This window comes from Artemia sp. Qi Xiang Cuo, chromosome 4 (assembly GCF_049724085.1).
Source record: "Artemia sp. Qi Xiang Cuo chromosome 4, ASM4972408v1, whole genome shotgun sequence".
In the NCBI taxonomy this organism is placed as follows: domain Eukaryota; kingdom Metazoa; phylum Arthropoda; class Branchiopoda; order Anostraca; family Artemiidae; genus Artemia; species Artemia sp. Qi Xiang Cuo.
In genome coordinates, this window is record NC_142797.1 from 28,541,227 (window position 1) to 28,565,390 (window position 24,164).

At 35.9% G+C, this 24,164-nt stretch overlaps 1 protein-coding gene across 1 annotated transcript in view; it reads left to right on the top strand.

Moving 5' to 3' along the window:
* LOC148952962 (ionotropic receptor 25a-like) overlaps positions 1-24,164 on the top strand; it is a 663,783-nt gene that overhangs the window by 110,364 nt on the left and 529,255 nt on the right. The window contains exon 5 of the mRNA XM_089088207.1: positions 21,783-21,902. Coding sequence (XP_088944333.1) covers positions 21,783-21,902 — 120 coding nt within the window. The remainder of the gene's footprint in view (positions 1-21,782; positions 21,903-24,164) is intronic.

Below are 24,164 nucleotides of genomic sequence, written 5' to 3' on the forward strand. Positions count from 1 at the left end.
AAACCGGGAAGCTTGGAAGATTATTTGACTTTATTTTTGCTCATATTTGGCTTAATAAAGCTCTTTATACTTTCTTTGAAAAACTTATTTTGTGAAAACGTTTTACGCTTGGAAGATAATTTGACTTTATTTTTGCTCGTATTTTGCATAGTGTAGCTCTTTATTTTCTTTGAAAAACCTATTTTGTGGAAATTTTTTTTGTAGTTAATTTCTGTTCGTTTTTTATTGACCTAGTCTTCTTTAAAGAAAAAAATTATATCTTTTCGTTTTTTTTCTACAAGAATTCGTAAGACTTATTATCTGCATGTTGAAGAAATGTTTTCAAAATTTTTTAATCCTGATACAAACGATATTGTTTAATTTTATTTAAATACCTCCTCAGATTTGCCTGAAAAATAAAACAATATTGTTCCCAAAACATTCTATCTATGGTCTTTGATAACTTGGGTACATATATGCTCTATTGATTTATTTCAATTGTAAGAGCAGAATTAGTAATAGTAGTAGCTTCGAAACTTTCAACTTAATATCCTCAGTCGTTCTAGAGATATTGCTAAGGTTTATTAAAGCAACATTTAGTTTTAAAGCATGACGAATTAATTGCCTAATTGTGGAGGATTGAAATACCCAATATCCCTAGAAACATAGTTGCTGGACCGTTCTACAATGCTCAGCAAAGTTACTGTTTCAGAATTTTGACTGGATGTTTTTGGAAAATGAATGGGCTTGGGAGAATCTAATCTCATTTTACTATTAAAAGTGGCACTAGAAGTTTTAATTTTGAATCGAATCAGTTCCTTTAAAAATTCTCAAGCATGTTTATAGCTATTATAGATAGGTACTGCCTATGATATTGACTATGTACCTTTTTGAAAACCGACATCCATTTAATTTTTTTTTGTTGAATTGAAACTTCCCCTAAGCGTTCCCTAAAAGTTTAATCTTAATACCATTAGCATAATGAGCTATAGTAAATATAGTGGCAGCATTAATAGTATACACACAGTGTCTGCTGGCTAAGTCCAAAATTTGTCGCATCTAACTTTTAAAGGTCTAACTTAATGAAGTAGGCCGTTCTTGAGATACTGCTTTTTCACCTTTTTGAAAATCCTCATGCTCATAGCTTGTTTTGATTTACTTAAACGTCAAACTATATATTCCTTAAAAGCTTCACCTTAATACTCCTAGCTTGTGAAGTAGCAATAGTTGTAGTAACAATAATAGGAGCATACGCATAGCACCTTTGGTTTCTTCAAAATCCCCTTAAACACAAACTGAAAGTTGTAAGTAAATACCATCAATCGTTTCTAAAGCATTCCTGATACGTCCTCTTGATACCCTGAGTGGCATATTCACATAGGGTGTTTCGCGTTCCACACAGTTTCAATACATTCCAAAATTTTCGACTTAATATCCTTGGTTTTAACAGTAGTAGTAACTGTAGAAACAATAGTAGTAGCCCTAGCTTCAGTGGCAGAAGAAGTATTAGAAGAATTAATAACAGTAGCCAGGGGTCTTGCTACACTAAACTTACAAGAGGGCGCCCTTATCATACTAAACTTACGACATCACATCCAAACAGGGGCCTACAATCCGAGTGGTACAAGACCACATCCTCTTTCTAAACCAATCACAGAGCTAGAAATACTAACGGGAGTAACGCAAATCATATAAGGAAGGATTTTCAGTTAAGTTGATATTAGCGTGAGAATAGAATTCAAGAAAAGAACAGTTTGACTTTACTCGTTTATTTATTTGGCAACATATATATTTGCAATAATGAGTGGAATGTTTACACTATTAGAAGTTGATAGTGGAGTTGGTAGCAGTAGCAATGATAAAAGAGCATCAAACATTGCGGTAGAAATCACAAGAGGATCACGGCTTTGTCTCGAGTGGGAAGAAGTATATGCAAGATATGTGATATCACTGAGTAAATTTAAATTGGAGGACCAATTATGCTTCGCTGCAAAAGTTGATAGAGCACATGTGTGACTTCAAAGTGCTTTAAATGCAATAGTGAAGTATATAGAGGACAATAGTTATATCTGTAATTATATATGTGTAATATATATTATTGTTGTAATTATACACACAATAAAATTGTTTCGAAATCGAAAATGTTCCCTTTCGTTTTGCTAGATTTTTTTTTGTTATCGAATATTCTTGAAGTAGAACGAATCGTGGTTAGTCCAAAGTCCGCAGTAAGAGTGTTAGGATTGAAAAGTGAATAAATTTGAGAAAGAGAGAATTAAGTCAAATCTTGTGAATATGGAAAAACATTTGATTCTGGATGACGATTTTCTCGAGTTATCTCTTCAACGGAAGATATTTTCTCAGGGTACACTTGAAAATATAATGAAAACTGATTCTGCACCGTTGGACTATTGTATGAAGCATTTACGACGTGACTCAAATGCTTTTACTCAATTTATTGACATATTAATTGAAACAAAGCAGAATAATATCGTGGATATACTTTTGAAAACATTGCCATAGATTCTTTGTAGATGACTCTCCTTTCGAAACAGGTTATGTAAGGTCACGGAGTTACTCCTCTCTCTCTCCTATCCCCCTCTGAATTTATCGAACATGGATCAGGTTCTTTTTAGCTGTGAGAGAGTTGACACCGGAAACCATATAAAAATGTTATATACATGTCCACTGTGTATGTAAACTCTCGGCAGTTGGTCATTATGTGAGAATTATACAATTATTAATGAGTGTAATGAAACGTGTAAATTACGCAATCCGTGTAAATTAAATAGAGGTTATGCAATAAAAATTAAAGGCTTTAATTCATGTATTGAAGAGATTTGTGGCTTTCACCCTAGAGGGCAACTATGCTCTAATTGTCACTATAACAAATGTGTTTAGTGGGAGAATACTTATCCTGGTATGATTGGAAGGAACCCTAAAGGTGATTTTAGTTTATTTCTACGAGATTGGTATCTTTCACCCTAGAGGGCAACTATACTCTAATTGTCACTATAACAAATATGTTTAGTGGATTTGTGGCTTTCACCCTAGAGGGCAACTATGCTCTAATTGTCACTATGACAAATGTGATCAGTGGGAGAATACTTTTCCTGGTATGATTGGAAGGAACCCTAAAGGTGATTTTAGTTTATTTCTACGAGATTGTTATCGTCATGATTTTAAATTATTTTGGGAGGAAGAATCAGGTCTACGACTCTACTGTTGGGGTAACAAGACAGTTTGGTTTCTACGTCATCGTTGTGACAACACTGCCTATTATGACTCTAAACCTTAGTGATTTTTATTTGGCTTTCACCGAATGCGATTCACCACTTGAAAATACTGTATGTGATATTACTTCAAATAGACAAACTGAAACAAGTGAACTTTACAGTATGAACGAAAATAGTATCATTGACTATACAAAGAGATACAATCAGAGTGAAGTTACATTGTAATGTAGAAAATGTGACCCTGACTCTGCAGCTAATCAAGGTCAATATACAGTGCATTCAAATGATCCACCAGTATTAGTTGCTCTTGACACTTGCCTATAGACAGAAGAAGAAGAAGAAATCTAATGTGAGTAATAAGGTCATTGTTGTTGTGAACATACATTTTTTTTTATTAATAAACACGTTTACATACAATTTTAAAACACTTTACTCCTAGGGCATTAAAATCAATATTATACAGGTCTGAGAAGATATTTTCTACCATAAAGTCGTTCAGACGTGGATTGTCTACGTAAATGTTGAGAAACTGCTTTTAAGTATAACCGTGACATCTGAAGACGAAATATAGTAGCGCGTGGAAACCGCAACTTTTAGTCGTCAGATCCTGCACTCTCTTCCGATTTTGAAAAATAGTTTTCCCACTGCTTTCAATATAGTTGTAGATGTGTGGAGTGTAGAATGTATAGGGTAGGCCGAGAGGATCAAAGAATTCAATCGTCTTCATTGTTTGAAATATACACTGCCAATGGCCGGTATTCAGAGCCGACGGACTGCTATTAACAATGATTAGGGTTTGCACTTGTTTTCACTTTGAATTTTTTCAAGGAAGTCCGAGGGTAGAAAATAGGATCTGTATTTGGACATGTAGGGGTCCATATTAAATATATTGATTATTTGACTGGTTTTCATGGTGCAAGGTCTAGTAGAACACTGCCATTGGGAGTGATTTCCCAATATGTTTCAAATTGATTTAATGAGATTAATGCGATACTCTCATGTAATGGGTCGCAAAATGTACACTCTAAACGCACACTCCCCGTTCGTACTATACTCATATCTTGAGTGCCAGACAGGTCTAGTACAATGATACCATGTGTTTTAGCGAACATTTCTTCGGTTATACCATTTTCAAATAGTTGTGAATCATGATCTAGGGTTTGCATTGTCAACTCATACAATGTCCTATAGGATTTATCAAAAGAATGATTGTAGATTGGGATTTCATTTACTTTACAGACAAGAGATAAAACCTCAAACATCTTAAATTTGTGTGAACAACAAGTCCACGAAGCTACCGCACTACCGCTTTTTACACATGCCAATACTAATTTTGATGAAATCTCGCTATTGATAAAGGAAGAGTCGGTTAAGGTACATGAGCCTATGGAATTATGACTTAGATTGGTGACTATATGAGGAAAGAATAGTTTCATATTATTCCCACTGGCTCTCAGTTTTTCCACTGCCAAAGCAACAGAACTCATAACCTGCTGCTTTCGTACATGTAGTATTGCCGAGGTGAGGGAATGAGTTACATCCGGATTGGCAGGAAGTTCATTTCGTAAAATGAAATTGTTTGGAGCAAGCGTCAATTTTATATCCACTTTAATATTTGGTGGTAGCCATTGGGGTATATTAAATATTTCATGATACATTTTTCCAACTAGATGTAATTCACTAGTTGTACTATTTTTAAGTGCATCTGTACTATTAGTATCTGTAATATACTGATATCCATTGAAGGTGCCTCTCAATTCCTTGTATGACTTCGGTGTCATCAATATGAACTGCATATAGCTTGTATAATTTGAGAGATTGTTGCTTGTGCTCACTAATGTGCCATTTATGTAGACACTAATTTGACAAATTAAATTATGTAATACACAATTTTCATAGGATATTCTATCAGCTCGAATTGGCATTCCATTGTCGGATTTCTTGACTATCATATGTAAATCTATAAATGTCGAAGACATGTCCAAAAAGTGGTCTTCATTGGAATAAATTTTAAAGTTGATGTTATCCGTGAGCAGCTGTTGTGGATAAAATTGTTCATAGTATCCATGTTTTACACTCACAACAACATTTTCTGCATTGAATAGATTCAAAGATGAAGAGATTGAAGGATTGGAATCCTTATGTGGTAGATATGCTATTGTTTAGTCTATGAAAATAAATCCAGTTTCGATATAACAATTCTCTTCCTGGGGCTTCTTCTTCTGTTTATTGTACATGTCGTCTTCTTCCTTCTTTTCTTTGACAGGGGTGATGTCTTTCGTTTCTGACCTGAAAAGAGACTGATGAGTAATGCACTGCTTTTCAACCCTTTAAAACCTTTTCCATTTTGTCGAGATCTCAATTGCTCGCCAAGGGTTCGCGCACTGGACCTAAGATTGCCCGAAGCCCTTTTTTTAAAATCCTTGCCAGAGCTCCAATCGCATACTGTATAGGATGCAAAATCTGTTGTAGCCGGTACAATATATTTTTTAGCCAGAGGTACTGCAGAGCGAAACAGCTTGACAAACCAACTACCAAGACTATAGCCCGACATTGATGAACAACCTTTGTAATAGTCAATTCCATTGCCTAGTTGTTTTGGGCCAAGTGTATTAAAATAGCAGTCAATATCAGGACAAATGAATACCACATTTCTATTAGAAATCTTGTTCTTTTTTAACACCGACAACGATGGGTCGAAAATGGCATGTAATCACAGCCAAACCTTTTGATATTCCTAGAAGATCACCTAATTCAGCTCTTAGTATTAACTGTCAGAGTTCCAAATAGGAAGTGTTTACGGGGATATACTGAAGATGCTTAATATTGTAATGATGAATATGATCTTGATTGGTTTTTCGTTCAAGAACTCGTAGGAGGGGGAAATTACTATTGCCAACTCTGCATGTTTCAACAAATGAAACATAAAGAAATATACAAGTGTCCGTGGAGAAGGCTGGCCGGTGCAAAAAGAACACTAGTGTTTCCGGCACTTTTACCATTGATTATATTGAGTTTAAAGCCAAGACCATCTTTTAGATTATCATTGAGAGTAACCTTTTCAATAGCAATGGGTGAACTAATGTATATCTTGCCCTCTTCCTTTGAATAGTTGAAAGAAAGGCTTCTTTTTTACGAGAGGAAATTCGTTGATTCATAGAATGACATAAATCATTCATACAAGTGAGTTCTTTGTGTGGTAATTCAACTTAAGAATAATCCATCCAATTGATCATATGTATTTTATGCTGTTCGCTAACGGGTGGTGGCGGCCAATCATAGGGTCTAATTGTTATATCATATTTGTGATCTTTTCTCAGGATATCGGCCAATCATAGGGTCTAATTTTTATATCATATTTGCGATCTTTTCTCAGGATCTTGTCGACTGTATTTTGAGAATACAGTCGACAAGAGCCACTTCATACGCACCGTCGAATTTGATAGTGGGAGAGAGTTTCGTCCAAAAATCACTTGTTTAATTCAAATCATTGTAGAGAGGGTCAGAGACATTGGACATGAATGTCACATAGAAATCATTGGACATTGTTAATGTCTTCAACTGCAACCCAAGAATCAAAATCAGAGTTGTATCCTAGCCAACGAAAAAGCAACTGTTTCCTGCCCCCGCGAGTACGGCTCTTTAATATATTTTAAATTTGATAAATTTCACTACTGTTTCTAACTTTTTGTAGTTCATAATCTTAAAAATTGCCGAGAATCTCATCATCTTTGGTTTCTTACAGCTGATATGTCGTGGGTTCGGTGTCTAGGATTTTGGACCCTTTGAAAAGATCAGTGCTTTGTAGATAATTTACATTTTCAAAAATATTGGTGGCTATATTAATCCGAACGGCATTACCAACAATGAACTTTTTCTTAACATTTTTTTCACTGGAATATTGTTTGAGAAAAGTGTCAAATGCATTTTCACAACAAAAAACTTCCTGAGGGCTAACACTGGGCATGATCGATGAGGTCGTTGGTTATATATTCGCATGGTTTTATCTAAGTCATGAATAAAAGCAGCAGTATTTTTCAGTGTACAATATCTCGAGATTAACAGACGAATCGTTCTTATCAATCGTTCAGCCAATGCAGCCATTATCGGATTGTGACTATGATAGAGATTTGAATTATATTTCAATAGAACCTTATGCACATGAAGATTAACAAATTCACTACCGCGGTCACTTCGAATTTTTCTATTGTTATCTTGTTCAAGAATATCTTCTAAGGCCTGAGCAACTTCAGCACCTATCTTTGTTCGTAACAGAACGGCACATAAATTGTAACTAAAGACACTGACTGCCACTAGAATGTACTTGTAGGGTACATTGTGCCGTCTTGGAATCTCATCTAAAGTTAAAGAATCTGCTTGCATTGTCTTCAGTGGGAAAAAGGTTTTAGTCTTTCAATATTGTTTGTCACGAAGCCTACCATTCCGATGCAGAGTGTAATTCGGTTCATTTTCTAGATACTCTTTTGTATTTTTTTAAAGTGCTGCCACCGAAGTCAGAGGCAACTTTAGAAAGTGTTGTGGGGGAACTTAGATTTCCCACTTCAACAATATTTTCATAGACATGTTTTAAAACTTCATCTATTTTGAATGCAAACACGTAGTGTAATGCCCACTACCCTTTTGCACACTGGAGGGTGGTGCTTGTGACGGTGAGTTGACATCAATACGTCTTTACTTTTGTCTAGCCATCATCGTCGGTGTTATCAAATCATTGCTGCTGCTGCTACTAGGAGTGCTAGTATTTTCCAAGATTGATTTAAAATCTTCTTCTTCCTCTTCTTTTTTAAATGCCGTTGTTAGAGGGCTGACACCTCTACTATATTCCCTTAATTTCTTTAGAATTTGCTTATCGCCAATATAACTTTTGGGGAAGTTTGATGTATTTAGAAAGCTGTATAGATTATTGTCAAATGATAAAAGTCCTTTACGATTTGTAACCATGACACAAATTAAATCGAGTAGATTATAACTTTTCCCCTGAATTATAATTCATTTCCTTGTGCTATTGACTTGAACTTGATGATAATCATCACCATCACTTTCCAACATGAGATATGTTAATACTCTTTTACTCTATCCCCGATAGGTCAATGGCAATAGGTTTCCAATTGATATCATTTTTGAATTCAATTCCTTCTCCTTTGATTGTGCTGTTGCTGCTGCAGAATATTGAGGAGATGTTCCCGGTTTGGGGGGGGGGGGTGGGATCAGTGACATTGACGACGGTGGCGGGTCTCTCAGGATAAGATCTATGTTTGTCCACTCGACGCAGTGCATCTTTAAGTAAAACTAGCTTTTTATAATTGGCAATATTTTCATCATTAATGAATTTGCTTTGATTGTCATCAAAGTGTTCCATTGGTGAAAGGACAAGTTCTATTGGAGTCAATTTGTAGGGTTTAACCATCTAGAGAAAACTGTTTACAAGTTCTGCGATTATTGGTAGTAAAAGTGTAAAAAAGCTACCGCCCGCTTGAAGGAGACATTTTCTTTTAAAATCTTTTCTTTTGCTTTTGCAAGCCAATGCACGTATAATGGAAAGATGTTGCTTTGTCTGTTGTCTATCACCTTCTGGCAAGTGTACATTGCCCTCAGTTAAATTTAAAAAAGTTCAGATATTAGATTTATAAATTCTTTGTCAACACCATGCTTGAGTATGGTCTTCCTGAATGGGGGTTTTGAAGTGCTTAGAACGGAAAATGAGTGTCTATTTTCGTGTAGTTTCTTCAGTGTCATGATGACAACTAATAATCTTTTCTACTGTTCACCGGAAGATATACAGTAATTTCTTTGTCAAAAATATCTATGACTACACACATATCGTTGGGTGTATTCTGATTAAGATCTAGCAAAATGTACCGATAGGGCTTATTTGTCGCCTGACTGTACGCTGAAAGTAGAAATTTGGGAGCACCGGGATATATTTGTTTATTGAGAGTTATTAGAGAACTTGAATCCCGAACAACTCGGTAGATGATATAGATGGAGCAGTTCAAAGCAAGGGTCCTCATACACTTGCTCTGATGGAACAGATTGTGTAGAACTAGGGTTGTGGAAATGTGTTCATGATGAGAGCGAACTGTTAACAGTTGTAGCAATTCCTGTGAGAACTATTCAATGGATTCAGCTAAATCATCAATAATCAGCAATGAGTTTGGCTCAATACTATTGAAAACGTCAAGTTCTCGCATGAATTGTATTGACATGGATTTAGCAGTGGCATTAGCTTTTATTTGGTCATAGGACTCTTGCCAAATACAATAGCAATAGTAAATTTTCTTTGTTTTTTTCAAAAACATTTTATTACAATTTTTAATTATTTTTAGCTAAAAATGTCGTTTTCCCCGACATTGACAGACAACAGACAAATGATCTGAATGGTATTTTAAATTGATACATACTGTTGCTGCTGTTGACATCAGTTGGACTACAACTAACTGTATACCATACTTGTCTAATGAATAAATAATAATTTTCCGTTAGATCTACCTAGTTAGTTATTAAATAGCAACAAGAACAACAAAATATATTTTTTCTTTTATTAACAACACTTTTTTTACAACAACAACAATAATAGCAAAATAACAATTTAATATTTTTCATTTATTGGCAACAACATATATTTTAAATACAGTAATAGCAAGAACAGCAATAGCAGCACAGTTGAACACATTTGTAGACTAAAATATAAAAACACTTTTTACACCATTTAAAAGATGATAATCCCCCCAGGGACCCCCCAGCCCCCGTGGCCGAGGGCCGGCCGTGGGCGGGGACCCCAAACCTCGCGGCCGAAGGCTGGCCACGATTGGGATCCCCCCCCCACCCGGGGCCAAACGCCGGCCGTGGGCGGGACCCCGCCACCCCCGTGTCCAAAAGCGCAGCCCGCTGCGGCGGGAAAACAAACTCTGTATTTAATACCAGCAGCAAAAGTTAAATGATGATGATGATGATGCCGATGATAGCAATGGAATGAAGATTATATTGAGAAATTGTTGTCCCCCCCATCAAGTACTATTTTTGAATTAAAGTTAATTTATCCAGACCGAGTTGTTTTCGAAACTCCATACATTCAACTCGATCTAGAATACGGTAGTGGCCAAGGGGGAGTACCCTTACACCATCCTCGAGTACATAGACCTTGTCGGATATGCAAGACATGGCCTGTTTTTCACTCTAACAGTATAGTTCTTATATTTTAAAGAGCGAATTGCCAGTACTTTTGCTCTTGGCACTGGACAACTGTTTACACAGTTTATGTAGAGACTCATGTTGAAATTATTTTTTACAAAGTGTCTAGGCACCCCTTTTCACGCTTTTTTTTACATCTTAATCGTGTGTTTCCACACAGTATACTTTTGGACTGGGGAACACCCCATTGGATATTAAATCGCTCCCTGTCTCAGATTTTAACATTAATGACTTATTGGGGACCTGGCATAACGCCGACTCTGGATAGATTCTATCATTCCAATTCGTGTAATCCATCTGCGGGCCAATGTACACACCATTTTCCAAATCTTACAATGAATTCTCGTTTTAACTTTTCACAACAGAGAATCTGTGTCCCCATAGTAAACTTGAACCTCCCCCTACCTTGGCCATTGTACCTTGCACACACTGTAAAATAACGACAAAATAAGTTTCTTGGAAATTTCAAGTACTGAACTCTCCCCCACGATATTCTTATTCAGAACAAAATTTCTCTTTTTTCTGTGTAGCAAAACCATATTTGGGTCTATGATCGTGAATGTGGTAAAATTAGGATCAACGACAATTCGTGCACATTCTTTGGGATAGGTTACAACGTCGCAACGTGATCTGTTTCGTACGTTTTCAAACATTTTCCCAAAAGCTGAATTTAAAATAAGTTTCTACGTTTCTTTTTGAACTTTACTTTTTGCCTCTGAACTTTTACTGACAAAAGTGTCAATAAACGTTTTCAAGTAGGGTTTCTGATCGAATTGCGGGGCTCTGTGTATCTTTTGACCCTGAAACCATTGGTCAACATCCACCACATTAGGACGTAGTGAACAACAATATTCTGTTTAGGGTCCAAATCTGCAATTATTTTCTGCTTGGAGGGGGTCCAATGCATGCCCATATCCTCGACCAAAGACCGATTTTATGGACTCATAGAGTCCTTGGTCACCGGTCTATTCACACACGGAAAAACAAAATCTTTTACAGTATCGTGGAGTTATAGTGGTAAGTGACCGTCAATTTCAAAAAAACATTCTTGGCGACCATTTTCATCGACAGTGTGAATGTCAGGGAAATCTAGAGCACAAGGATTTTAAACCCATTTATCATTGCCACATGGTAAACTATAGTGAAACATCTCCGAGGGGTAGAGTGAGTTCATGTCAAGAAAAATAGCATTAGACTTTTTACCATCAAAAGAGTTCTGCCCACTTGGATCAGTTGTTAAGACGCGATTCCCGTGAAAAACATATCCCCCCTCATAGATCTCTCTACAAATAAGTGTTGATCCACATCGGTGATCAAACCTATTTCCTCCCTACTGATTTTTAGAATTCAGTCCATCACGAGGTGTGGTATTGAAAAATCATATCCAATGTCTAGCCCGAATTCTGAATAAATTTGGTCTGTGTTCTTGCAGACAATGTCTAAAAGAGTTAACAGATCACTTGCCAAATACATTCTACAATAATTCCAACCATTTTTACAGCCCCCTCTTAGTAAAATACCCTTTTGGCAAATTCATAGTCTTCGACAGTGTATTCACTATCTGTAAGTGAATTATAGAATGCTTCAATGGGAGGGAGTTATTCCTCACTTAACGTTGCACCAGATCTGCAATAGTCATACACATATATGTTTTTACAACTCAGTAAGTCATTCATTTCACTATCATGAAAGTGCTGTTTGAGCAGAGGGAAACTATAAAAATTGTCACTTTTCTGCGCTTGAATTAATTGACTGAGAGTCTAGGGGAAAAAACTATATGAATCTAAAAAACAGATTTTATTTAGGCACTTAAATCCATTATCCACTATTTTGCATTTGAATTCTAGAACCATCAACTTCTCAGAAGATTTGGGTATAATATTGTAGGTAAATGAGTTATTTGCCCATGGGATATCTGAACCCCCTCCCTCCCTGTGCATAAGTGCGAAAGTGTGTAAAATAAATTTCAGATCGTAATTTGAATTGTGAATGAAAACTGGTATAAAAAACTGTTGACTTACAGTCACATATCACGATTGGTATGCTACGCGAAAAAAATTACTACCCCCTGAGGATATATCCTGCCATAATTGATCAAGATCTCTTGCAAGATCGTACCCCATTTGTTCCCCCCCCCCCCCAGAACGCTACTAATATTGGTAATTGGATTGAAATGACCAACTGAATTAGGTTCACTAGGTGGTGTGTACAATCGCCAAACCCAGTGTTTCAGATTTAATCGATTGGGCTCTTACTGGAAATATTATCCCCTTTTTATGAGAACGCACACCCTCTTCAAATTCCGTTTCATATTGTAGCACTGTAACACAAATCTTTAAATGCGCGTTTGCCCGTTCAAAAATATCTATCCTTTTGAATATTACAGGAAATGTATGGGTTAAACAAGTGAAATCTACTCTGGGGAAATCAGACCCCTCCTTTCCATGTAGGGCCCACTGATCCAAATTTTTCTTTGTTGTTTTATTTTGTAGAAGTTGGAAAGCCGACATGAGAAATGCATAAATGAAACACTTTTGGCCTGTTTCGAAACAGATTTGTTGGACGCCCTTGCTTCCTTCTAAATCAGGATTATATTTTAAAACTATAACCCTATCCCCTACCCCACCCCCTTTTAAAATAAAATCTTTTTTAAATTTATATATATTTACACTTAAATTTTCAGCAAATAAAACTACTGAACCACTACCATTCTCATCATAATTGTCGAGATGCGTGACAACACTGTCTACCCATTGCATAAAGACATTCTCATAATTCTCCAAATGAGGGTACAGCACCAACATTTCAGTGTGTACATAGTGATCATAGACCTCACCATGGCTTTCATTCAAATAAAATATTTTTAAAACAATTGAGGCCCTAATGCTGTCCTGTCCCTTCACAGTTAAATACGGTGCTCAAGAAAAGCAAACATTTTCTCTGCATTTTCATGAATAATATCTACAGGATCACTTATTATATTCCCTTCCATCAGTGTATTAAAGGGATCGCCAAAATTTGCAGTGAATACGTCTATTGTGTTCAGAAGTGAATTTGTTTGCTGAAATTCCGGTAGTTGGGAGAATTGCATATCATCAGTACCTAAACCCCCTCCCCATTGTATATCATCACTACCTACTCCCTCTCCCCCGCTTTTTTCAACAATTGGGCTGGTGTTTAGAGTGAAATCCCCCGGTTCGCTTAACATAGCCTATAGTGCTTTAGGGCTAAGCAATTCCATCCATGCGAATTCATTTTCTTGTTCAATTAAATTCGATTGAGCCGGGGCTATATTCATCAAATCTGAGGGGGAAGGATTCTCTTTAACTACCGACTAAAATTATCTAAAACTCGCATGGTATGTGGGCTCAGCCATGGTAGATCGCTCTCTGAACAAACTGCATTGCTTTGTATAACTGTGCTATTGTCTACATCTAAAGAATTATTATCAAAATTGAAATATTTTCCTAATAAATTATCCGTCCATTCCGTGTCTTTAATAATGTTAGCAGGTGTACCATCTAAATTATCACTACCATAACACTCCCGTAAGCATTTACCGTACCCTTCACTGGTATGTGGTGATGTTTCAACGGCGTCACGAAATTACAATCATGCTTCAATTTGAACCATTTCACCAATGCAATCATATGATCTGTGACTTGTTTCTTCAGGTGGAGGGGAGGGTAGTGATGAATTTGTTCTAACCTGTAAAGAAAATAGACACTTATTTTCAATGTGTATAAGTCACCCTATTTTTTAAGAAAGTCGAAAATTGGATTAAAAGTAAAGTAGTCAATAGTCCTTTTCTTGACACATTGACGGTTATGAGATATAACATGGCCTTTCAATCACAGCCATTAATGTATTTGCAAAGTGATAGCTTAATCAGCCGATATCGATAGCCTAATTCGTTTACTATCTCAATGTTGAATGGCTAAATGAAAAGTGTGGAAGATGTATTTCAATTCCAGGCTCTAAACAATGTCCCCCCACCCCCCTACTGTCCCCCAAACAAAATGCTGAAATTGCGCCCATGCTCTTTCCAACTATTGCAAAGGGGCGTCTTCCTATTTTCATTATAGCGATAAAATAAGAGTGCGTATATATCACGGCTTCATAGAATAACAATATTTGAATATAAATACTCGAAAAGTACCTTTTCTGCATCAGAACGGAAACAGTTTTATAAGAAACTTAATTACCTGAACGACCAAAAATGATGAAAATATTTGTAAGTCTCAAGCAAAATTGAACTACTGACTTTTTAGCGTCGTTTTAAATTACATTTATTTTTTCCCATTTTAAATTAAATGCATGAATCATGTGTTTTCTTTTGAAACTAGGGACTGTAAGCTAATCACATTACGCACACTTTTTGACGGTTAAGGATGCAGACATCAGACCATGACAGTTCTGAGATAAAGACGGCCTGTTTATTTATCATCTCTCATCATATTATTATATTCTCCGATTTAAACGGTCATCAGATTTGACCTCAAACAGGATATTAGAATAATGAAATAATATTATCAATCAACAAAAATTTTTAGAATCTTACAGAATTGAAAATCTTATTCCTAAATATTTTCTGAGACAAAAAAAGCTAAAATATAGGCTGAAAATTAAATAGAAAAATCTCATTCAAACACACAAACACATCATGTAGGCCTAAAATTTACACCAAAAGACATTTTTATAAGCTAGTCCAGTAGAAAATTATTGAGATCAGAGGTAAAATTGCTAGCTGGCTTACACTTAACATAGTTTTCACGCAATCCCATCACTCTAATGTGCAAATATATACCCTGAATTGGAATATATCGGGGGGGGGGGGAGAGGATAAAATTCATTTCCGAAAAAATTAATATTATATTTAGCAGTACACGCACTTGTTTACGGTGAAGGATGCAGACATTAGACTAAGTCAGTTCTGAGATAAAGACGGCCTGTTTAATTATCGTCTCTCATCTTATTATTAAAATATTACGTTCTCTGATTTACATGGTCATAATACTTGACCTCAAACAGGATATTAGAATAAGGATATGTGTATGAAGCAAGCAATATGTATTTCCTTTTTGGAGAAAAAATCATTAGTGAAAATATCAATAAAATTTTAAACTTACATTTGCTTTTTGCGAAATCGTCATGTCCTTAGCCATTTCGCCTTTTTGCATATGGGCTCTCGCGTTCTCTCCTTGCGTATAGGACCTCGAAGAGCCAATTTAGTGAATTACTGTAGGACCTAAGTGGTTGTCGATTCGAGCCTTTTTGACGGTTGGAGGGACATCAAAATTATCCTCATAAAGAAATTAATTTATAGTTTCCTTAAAAAAATCATTTTTACATTATTTTTTTTGGGGGGGGGGTATCATTGAAACTAGCTAAAAGTTGCTAATTCTTATACCCCCATCCCTCTTTACACGGCCCCTCTCCATCTTCTATATTAATGCAACTTGTATAAAAAATTTCTCCGCTTCTTATGATGGAAAGGCAGTGTGGTCTTGGTCTAGCTTATGGGGAGCAGCTGACCTATGATATCTTTTATTTTATTAGATAAAAAAAAAACACGCTAATATTATCAATCAAAAAAAGATTTTAGAATCTTACAGAATTGAAAATCTTATTCCTAAATGATTTCTGAGACAAAAAAGAAGCTAACATATAGGCTTTAAATTAGATAGAAAAAGGTCGTTAACATACACACATCATGTAGGCCTAGAATTTATACCAACCGACATTTTCAAAAGCTAGTCTAGTAGAAAATTAGTGTGATCAGAGGTAAAATTGCTATCTGGGTTACACTTAATATTTGTTTCATGCAACCCTACCCCCTAATGTTCAAATGTATACCCTGAATTTGAATATACAAGGGTTGTAGGACTAAAATTCATTTCGGACAAAAAAAGAATTATTATGTTTGAAAAGAGCATAAAAAAAGGCATCGAGTTATATTTCCATATTAGTGGTAAACCTTTACCACGTAAACATATTAATTAACTATTAATAAACAAAACTTTCGTTATAAATTTGCGTTGAAATAACTTCTAAATCATCCATTATATTTGATCTTCGCTCTATAATGCTTGAAACAAACTGTTATCTTAGCCTCGAAGCGCGATCAATATAAATATAGTCTCAAGGTGGAACTGTGATATAGCAGTTACGTAAATTCATTGCTGAAATTTTCTGGTTGTCATGTGATGTAATCTTGTTAGCCCAGTATTCTAACCGGTGGTTGGCCTAGAGAAAGGCACGTGATCTTGTATAGTTAGTATTGTAGGCCCCTGATTGGCTCTGATCTTGTAAGTTTAGTATGTTAAAGGCGCCCTCTTGTAAGTTTAGTGTAGCAAAACCCCTCCCTACTAATAACAGTAGCAGTAGTATGAGTATAATCAGTAGCATTAGGATGCACATATTTCCTTTTGATTATTTCAACATCCCCCACAACAACCCCTGTTAGTCTCAAATTCGCACATCAAACTGTTCGCATGTTTCAGTTACGTTCTTTTGACAACCTGCATGCAGATGGAGTGTTGTGATTAAGTTTACATCTCCTCCCCCCCCCCCAAAGAAAAAACAAACCTTGAAAGTCTCACTTTGATATCCTTGGGCATAGTTGCAATAGTAGTCACGGAAGTAGTTTTGGTATTACTAGTAAGTAGTATTAATTGTTATAGGAGTAGTCTTAGTAGCAATTCTAGCGTAACGTAATTTGTTTTGGTCAGCTTAACATCCCTTTCATCAAATCGTAGTATTTTTAACTTAATACAATTAATAAAATTGACATTGTTTATATGTCCTTTTGATAACCTACTTGTTCATATTCTTCTTGAAATTTTCGTCTCAATGTTCTTAGCCTTACCAGTAGTTGCAATAGAAACAATAGATGAAGTAGTAGTAGTAGTAGTTTAGCAGTGATAGTAGTATTAGTAATAAAATTAGCGTGCACATATTGCCTTTTGGCCAGATGATCTTCCCCTTTAAGCATTCTCTGAAAGTTCCAACTTAATATATAAATCAATTCTTGAGATACGATCTTTTGACAATGTCTATGCACATAGGGTCTTATGATTTAGTTCAAATTCCCCTCAATACTGCAAAGGAGTAGTGTGGCAGTAGATGTGGCAGCAGTAGTAGTGATGGTAGTTGTAGAGGTAGTAGTAGCATGTAAATATTGCCATTTTGATCACATCCCTTATCATTTTCTGAAAGTTCCAAATTCATATACTCAGTCATTCCTGAATTACGCTCTTTTGACAATCCGTATACACATAACGTACTTTGATTTAGTTCAACACTCTGCTCCAAATTCTCTGAAAGGCTCACCTGAATGCCCTTCGTCTTTTTGGAAAGTCAAGCTCAAAATATATACCTTTCTCAATAAAATATGCTACATGTAAGCAATGAACAAATTACCATGACGATTGTGGGGGGGGGGTGACATTCCATAAGACATAATTACTGGATCTTTCAATAGTTTTGTACAAAAAAGGCCGGGGGGGGGGGGGTTGCCCTCTATTCACTTTTAAATTTTTAAAAAGAGCACTAGAACTTCCGATTTCCAATCAAATAAGCCCCATCCGATCCACCATTTATGCGACCACCCGTTCCATAAAAAAATCATATGCCAAGACGCATGAACTACATCCCTTATCCCTTGGCTCTGGAAGGTTGTGTCTATCCTGAAGACACTGTTATATGTTCTTTGGACTTTTATTAACAAAATGGCTACCTCACAATTTCGATCGGATGCGTTTGGGGAATAAAGGATTTCAAGGAGGGGGGACCTTGTTATTCTCTATCACTTTTGATTCTAAAAAGGGGAACTAGAACTATAAATTTCTAATCGAGTGAGCCTCCTCTAAAGTTCAAAGGACATCTCCTTCCACAAAACTTTCTATGTCCCCAGGGCATAGCTATCAACCTATGCCTCCAGATTTTGGGATGTTGTGTCAACCTCAAAGATCTTTTTATGTGATCTTTGGGCTGTTTTTGAACAAATGGCTATCTCGAAGTATTTCAGGAAATCCGACTTTTGGAGGGGGGCTGCTCTTCGATAGCCTTGACACTTAAAAAGAGCACATAAACTTCAAATTACCAATCCAATGAGCCTACTCCGAAGTATATACAACCACGCTTTCTATAAAAACTTTATATGCCCCCAGGGCATGACTTACAGCCCTTGCTCTGGGGACTGTGGGGGGGGGGGTTGTCATAATTAAAGACGTAATTTTTAGACCTTTCACAACGTTAAATAATATGAATGTCTTAAAATATTGATTGGATGTGTTTAGGGAAATGATGGGCGTGGGAGGGGGCTGGCTGCTCTTCAGTCACTTTTGGCTATTAAAAAGGGAACTAGCCCTTTCAATTTTCAATTGAATGAGCCCCTTTCCATGTTTCTACTGCAACTTCTTCTATCGCTCTTTATTTAATAAAGAGCTCTTTACTTTACTTCTTTACATCGCTCTTTACTTATTCAGTGCTACTGCATGGCTTATGATTTCCGTTCGTGTTGGTTTATTCATTTATTTATGGTGATTTGTGATAGTTTTACGCTTGCAATATTACTTGACTTTACTTCTTCTCAGTTTTGGTTTAACGTAGCTCTTTACTTTTCTTTGAAAAACTGCTCACGTTTGGTTTAACCTAGCTCTTTCCTTTTATTTTGAAGAAAACATTTTTAGATTAATTTCTGTTCGTTTTTAATGGACAAATTTTTCATTAGAAAGGAGGAATACTTCATATTTTTTCGTTTTTTTCTCTATAATTTCTCTATAAAACTTTTTTTCCATTTTAAAACTATAAGCGCACATTGTATTTTCTTTTTTTATTTTTACTCCTCCTGAAGTTTTTCTAAAAAATAAAAACTCAATACTATTCCCAAAACATTGGATCTATGCTATCAACTTGAATACCCTTAAACTCTTTTCATTCTGTTCAATTATAAAAACAGAAGTGGTAAAATTTGTGGCCCTGAAAGTTTCAACTTAATATCCTTATTCATTCCTGAGATATTGCTGAGACGTCTTATTGGCAACCAGTACATAGCCTACATAGTGCCTTTTGATTTAGTTTGCAAACAACATAAATATTCCACGAAAGTTTCTACTCTATATCCTATTCTATACTCTATACCCTAGCAGAAGTAGTAGTAGGAACAATAGGAGTAGTATTAGTAATAGAAATTGTAGTATTAGTAGTAAGCAGTAATGGTATTCATATTGTGCCTGTTTTTGGTCTAGTAGAGCACTCCCAGATACATAGTTACTTGACCTCTCAGCAACACTGAGCAAAATGTTATCTCAAATTTTGACTGGATATGTTTGGAAAATCAAGGAGCTTAGGAAGGGTGCTTCTTACCCTCTCATCACTTTTGAATCATAAAAACAGCATGATAGCCCTATGCTGTCTATGATATTGCTTATCTGCCCTTTTGATAGCCTGTATACGTGTAGTTTTTTTACGTTTAATTGAAACTTCCCCTAAACGCTCCCTAAAAGTGTCATCTCAATATCATTATTCTCTTTAGTTATAGCAATCGTAGGAGTGCTATTAGTAGGATACACATACCACATTTGGTTATTTCAAAATCCGCCATGGCTTACCATAAAAGTTTCAATTTAATAATGTAAGACGTTCGTGATATGTTACTGTTACACCCTGTTCACAATATACATACTCATATTTCGTTTTGATTTAGTTCAACATCCACCTAAACTTTCTTTGAAAGCTTAACCTTAATACCATTAGCTTTAGTTGCAGAAATAGTTGTCGTAATAGTAGTAGTGACATTAGTAGCAGTTTGCACACAACACCTTTTTTTGAAAATCCCCCATAATACACGCTGAAAGTTTGAATTTGATTTCAAAAATCGTTCCTGGGGCATTGCTGACACTTCTTCTTGGCAACCTGTACGCGCAATTAGTAGTTATAGCTTTGGTTGTAGCAGCAGTATTAGTAGCAGCAGTAGTATTAGTATTAGTAGTAGTAGAAATAGTAGTAGTCATATACAAATATTGCATTTGGTTAGTTCAACATCCCCCACAACAAACCCTGTAAGTTTGAACTTCACACACCAAGGTGTTCCTAAAATACTGCCGATGTGCCCTTTTGACAACCTGTATGCAGGCGATGTGATGTAATTCAGTTCAACTTCCTATTTCAATATTCCCTGAAAATTTCACCTTCACACCGTTAGCTATAGTTGTAATAGTAGTCACAGTCTTAGTAGTTAGTCACAGTATTAGTAGATTACTAGTAGTACTAGATGTGGGACTTCTAGTGGTATGAACAGTAATAAGACCATTATTAGTGGCAGCACTAGTCCTAATGTGTTGCCTTTTGGTCAGTTGAACATCCCCCTCATCAAGCCCTGGAAGTTTCATTTTAGTACAATTAGCCGTTGCCGTGATATTGTCGATATGCCCTATCAGTATATCTCCATCCAAAGTAGCCTACTACTTATGGACTAATACAATTTAGTTCAAGTTCCCCCTCAACACTTCCTGAAATTTTCATCTCAATACTATGTTCCATTGTCCTGCTAGCAGTAGAGTAGGAAAAAAGGAAAAAGATGACACCTCAGTGCTTCCCATGCAAAAAATGTGGTTTTTCTTGTTGTTTAAGCCAAGGGATTTTGAGTTTCCTGCATAGGATGTTCATCTATGGTCACTCCACCAGTGCGCTTTTTGTTTCATTTTGACGGCTTTTTTGCATGGGTTGCAGGCCATTTTTTAAAAATTCCCATAAATTTATTTTCGAACTAATATTTTTCTGCTAAGACTAATCGAAATAATAGTTACCATTCCTGAATTAGCAACAATAGGCAATTTTGTCTGTCAAAACAGTTTTTTTACGTGTTTTTTTTTTTTTTTTACTATTTTATGGGTTATTATTCGTTCTTTACTGGGTTGCAGCAACTGCTACAACCGTAATGACAGCAAGTCGAGCCCAACAACTTTAAATTCAAGATATCACTGCACAATACAAATGTTGTTTGGTTCGTCTGTAGATTAGCAACTTCTTCTTGTATCATTTTTTCGAACATTTTGTTCATATTTGATCAGCAAAAAAAAGAAGAAAATAACACTTTTCTTATGCCTAATTTTCGTCAACTATTCAGTATAGCTTTAAATAAACGATTGCATCTTTAATGATTACATTGTCTTTATAGTTGTCAAACTTATTTCAAATTTCATTTGAATACATTATTTTAGAATTGTTTTAATTTCATTTACAATTTTTATATTACTCTGAATAAACCACTACGTCATTATTTGTCGCGTCATAATAACTTACGATATGGTGAATTTTCCTTTTATAAAATTAATTAAAAAAAATTAAATTTAGATACACTTGATACATCTGCAGACCTTCTTCTGGTGGACCTGCCTGTTAAATACCTTGCTTTACGACTCAGTTCAACAGTTTATCGAAAGCCTAATGCAACAGAAGCCGTCGAAACAGCAGGTATTTGTAAATTACTTCTCAGTTTTCTTATATTTGGTATTATACAGTACTGACTTAAAGCAACAAATTATGGTTAGGCCTACTTTTACCCATTTGAACCACTTTAATTCTTCATTGACAATTTTATCGGAGTAGGAGACAAGGTAACTTGGGCCTAACAGGAAATTGAAACAAGACATGTAGGCTATCGTCTCAAAAATGTCTTCTCTGGGATGGGATGTAATATTTTTGTAACTCTTCTCAGTAATCTGCCTGAATCCCTGAGATTGGTTTATACTAGAGGTAAAAAAATAAATTAATATATTGAAGCCACTTCATCCTTTACTACTACCTGTAACTATGTTCGTTCTTTATACTAGTAACTATGATAGCAAAGAGTACTGGTTTAAGCTCTTCATCCTTCATTACCCTTAAGTGTGACTCAGCTAACGAAAATGATCCATCCTCATACGTCTAATTAGACAGATTGACTTAATTTGTAGATTGATGTTGGGGATGTTTTATTACCAGACCTTGATTTGAGAGCCAAGTGGTGCAATGCTAGATGCTAATGCAACTTGAATATCATATCTAAGTAAGTGGTATTCACATCAAAATTCATAGCTCCTTTTGAATTGTATCCATTAGGAGAAACATTTTTCACATATTAACTTTTCAGAGATACCGAGGAAATATTTGACTTGGCATATCACACAAACCAACAAAGTTTATAAAGGATGAGGTAGGGCGATCCTTTAAGATACTCTGTATACACATACGTTATATCACACAAAGGAAAACGCCTTTAGGTTTTTCTTAGCGGGATATAGTTTGAAAAACAAACCCGCAAACGGGACACTCCTCCATGGAAAGTTCCTCTTACATAAAATACACCCTCCTGTAAAATTCCATCCGGACAGTTCCATCCACGCTAAAAATTCCCATCCCCTCCATAAAATTTCTTACGGATGAACCAGTCTGAAAAAGTCTCCTTACCGTACTTCATTTGGAAGAAACTTTAATTTCTAATTGTTTTTCCGATCACACCGGAAATCCGCCCTTCCGTGGAATTTTTTCTCAGAAGCCCAAACCCGCTGAAAATTTCCCTGGAACTTCAAATTAAGTTGGTAAAGAGAAAGTAAGACGAATAAAAATAATTGCCTATAGGAATTTTGTCAATCCCACCAGTGTAAAATTTCCCCTGAAAAGTTCAACCCCAGATATTTACCTCCACATGAACAATTATCCCCATGGAAAACCACCCATAGCATAATATCTGCCCTAGATATTGTGAAATTTGCCAATGGGTAAATTTCCTAACTTACAGTGCTTTCCCCACGGGCTATTGGGGGGAGGGGGGTTGGTCAAGCTACCCCGAAAGGCATTGTTATTGGAGCTTTTAATTATGCTGAACTAAATAGCTATTTCAAAATTTCGATAAGACGAATTTGGCGTAAAAGGGGCACAGGAGGGGTGCTAGTTGCCCTCCAGTCTTTTCTGCCACTTGAAAAGGGTACTAGAAGTTTTAATTTCCTTTCGAATGCACCTTCTGCCGATCTTCTAAGACTATTAGTTTGATACGATCACCCCTGAAACAAAAACACAAAAAACACTCATCCATGATCTTTTTTATGGCAAAAATGCAAAATCCCCATTTTTGTATATAGGAGCTTCAAACTTCTACAGCAGGGTTCTTTGATATGTTGAATCTGATGGTGAGACTTTCATTAGGATTCATTGGCTTTAGGGGGTGTTTCCCTCCCATCAGGCAAATTATCTCAGGCTATTAGCTTTTCGTGGGTAACACCACACTTAATGAATCTAATATGTTTGGAATCAGCATAATAATTCAATTGTTTTGATGGATCTATTTATACAAAAATTCTGTTTTTAGAGTTTAGGTTTCTATTGAACCGAGTCTTTCCTTAGGCCACTTACAGTTCATTACCACGAACTGTTTGACACAGAGCTAGTCACTAGATTCAATCCCCTAGATCCAACTGTAGCCTATTTATTTTTTTTATCAAATCACTGATCAGATATTATTATTTGACAGCTTACCAAGTATGTAACTGACTCGGTTAAATTGACTTCGTGAGTTTCATTTGTCATTTCCCTTGAGTTAAAAGGTCACAGAAGTGCAAGCAGAAAAATCTAGATTCTCGAACTAGATTCTCGAACTCGACAAACGCGACCAAAAGTAAAGAACTGCAAATTTCTAACATGAATTACGGTTGCAGCGGCAGCTGCAACCTAGTAAAGAACGAACCACAGCCCATAGTA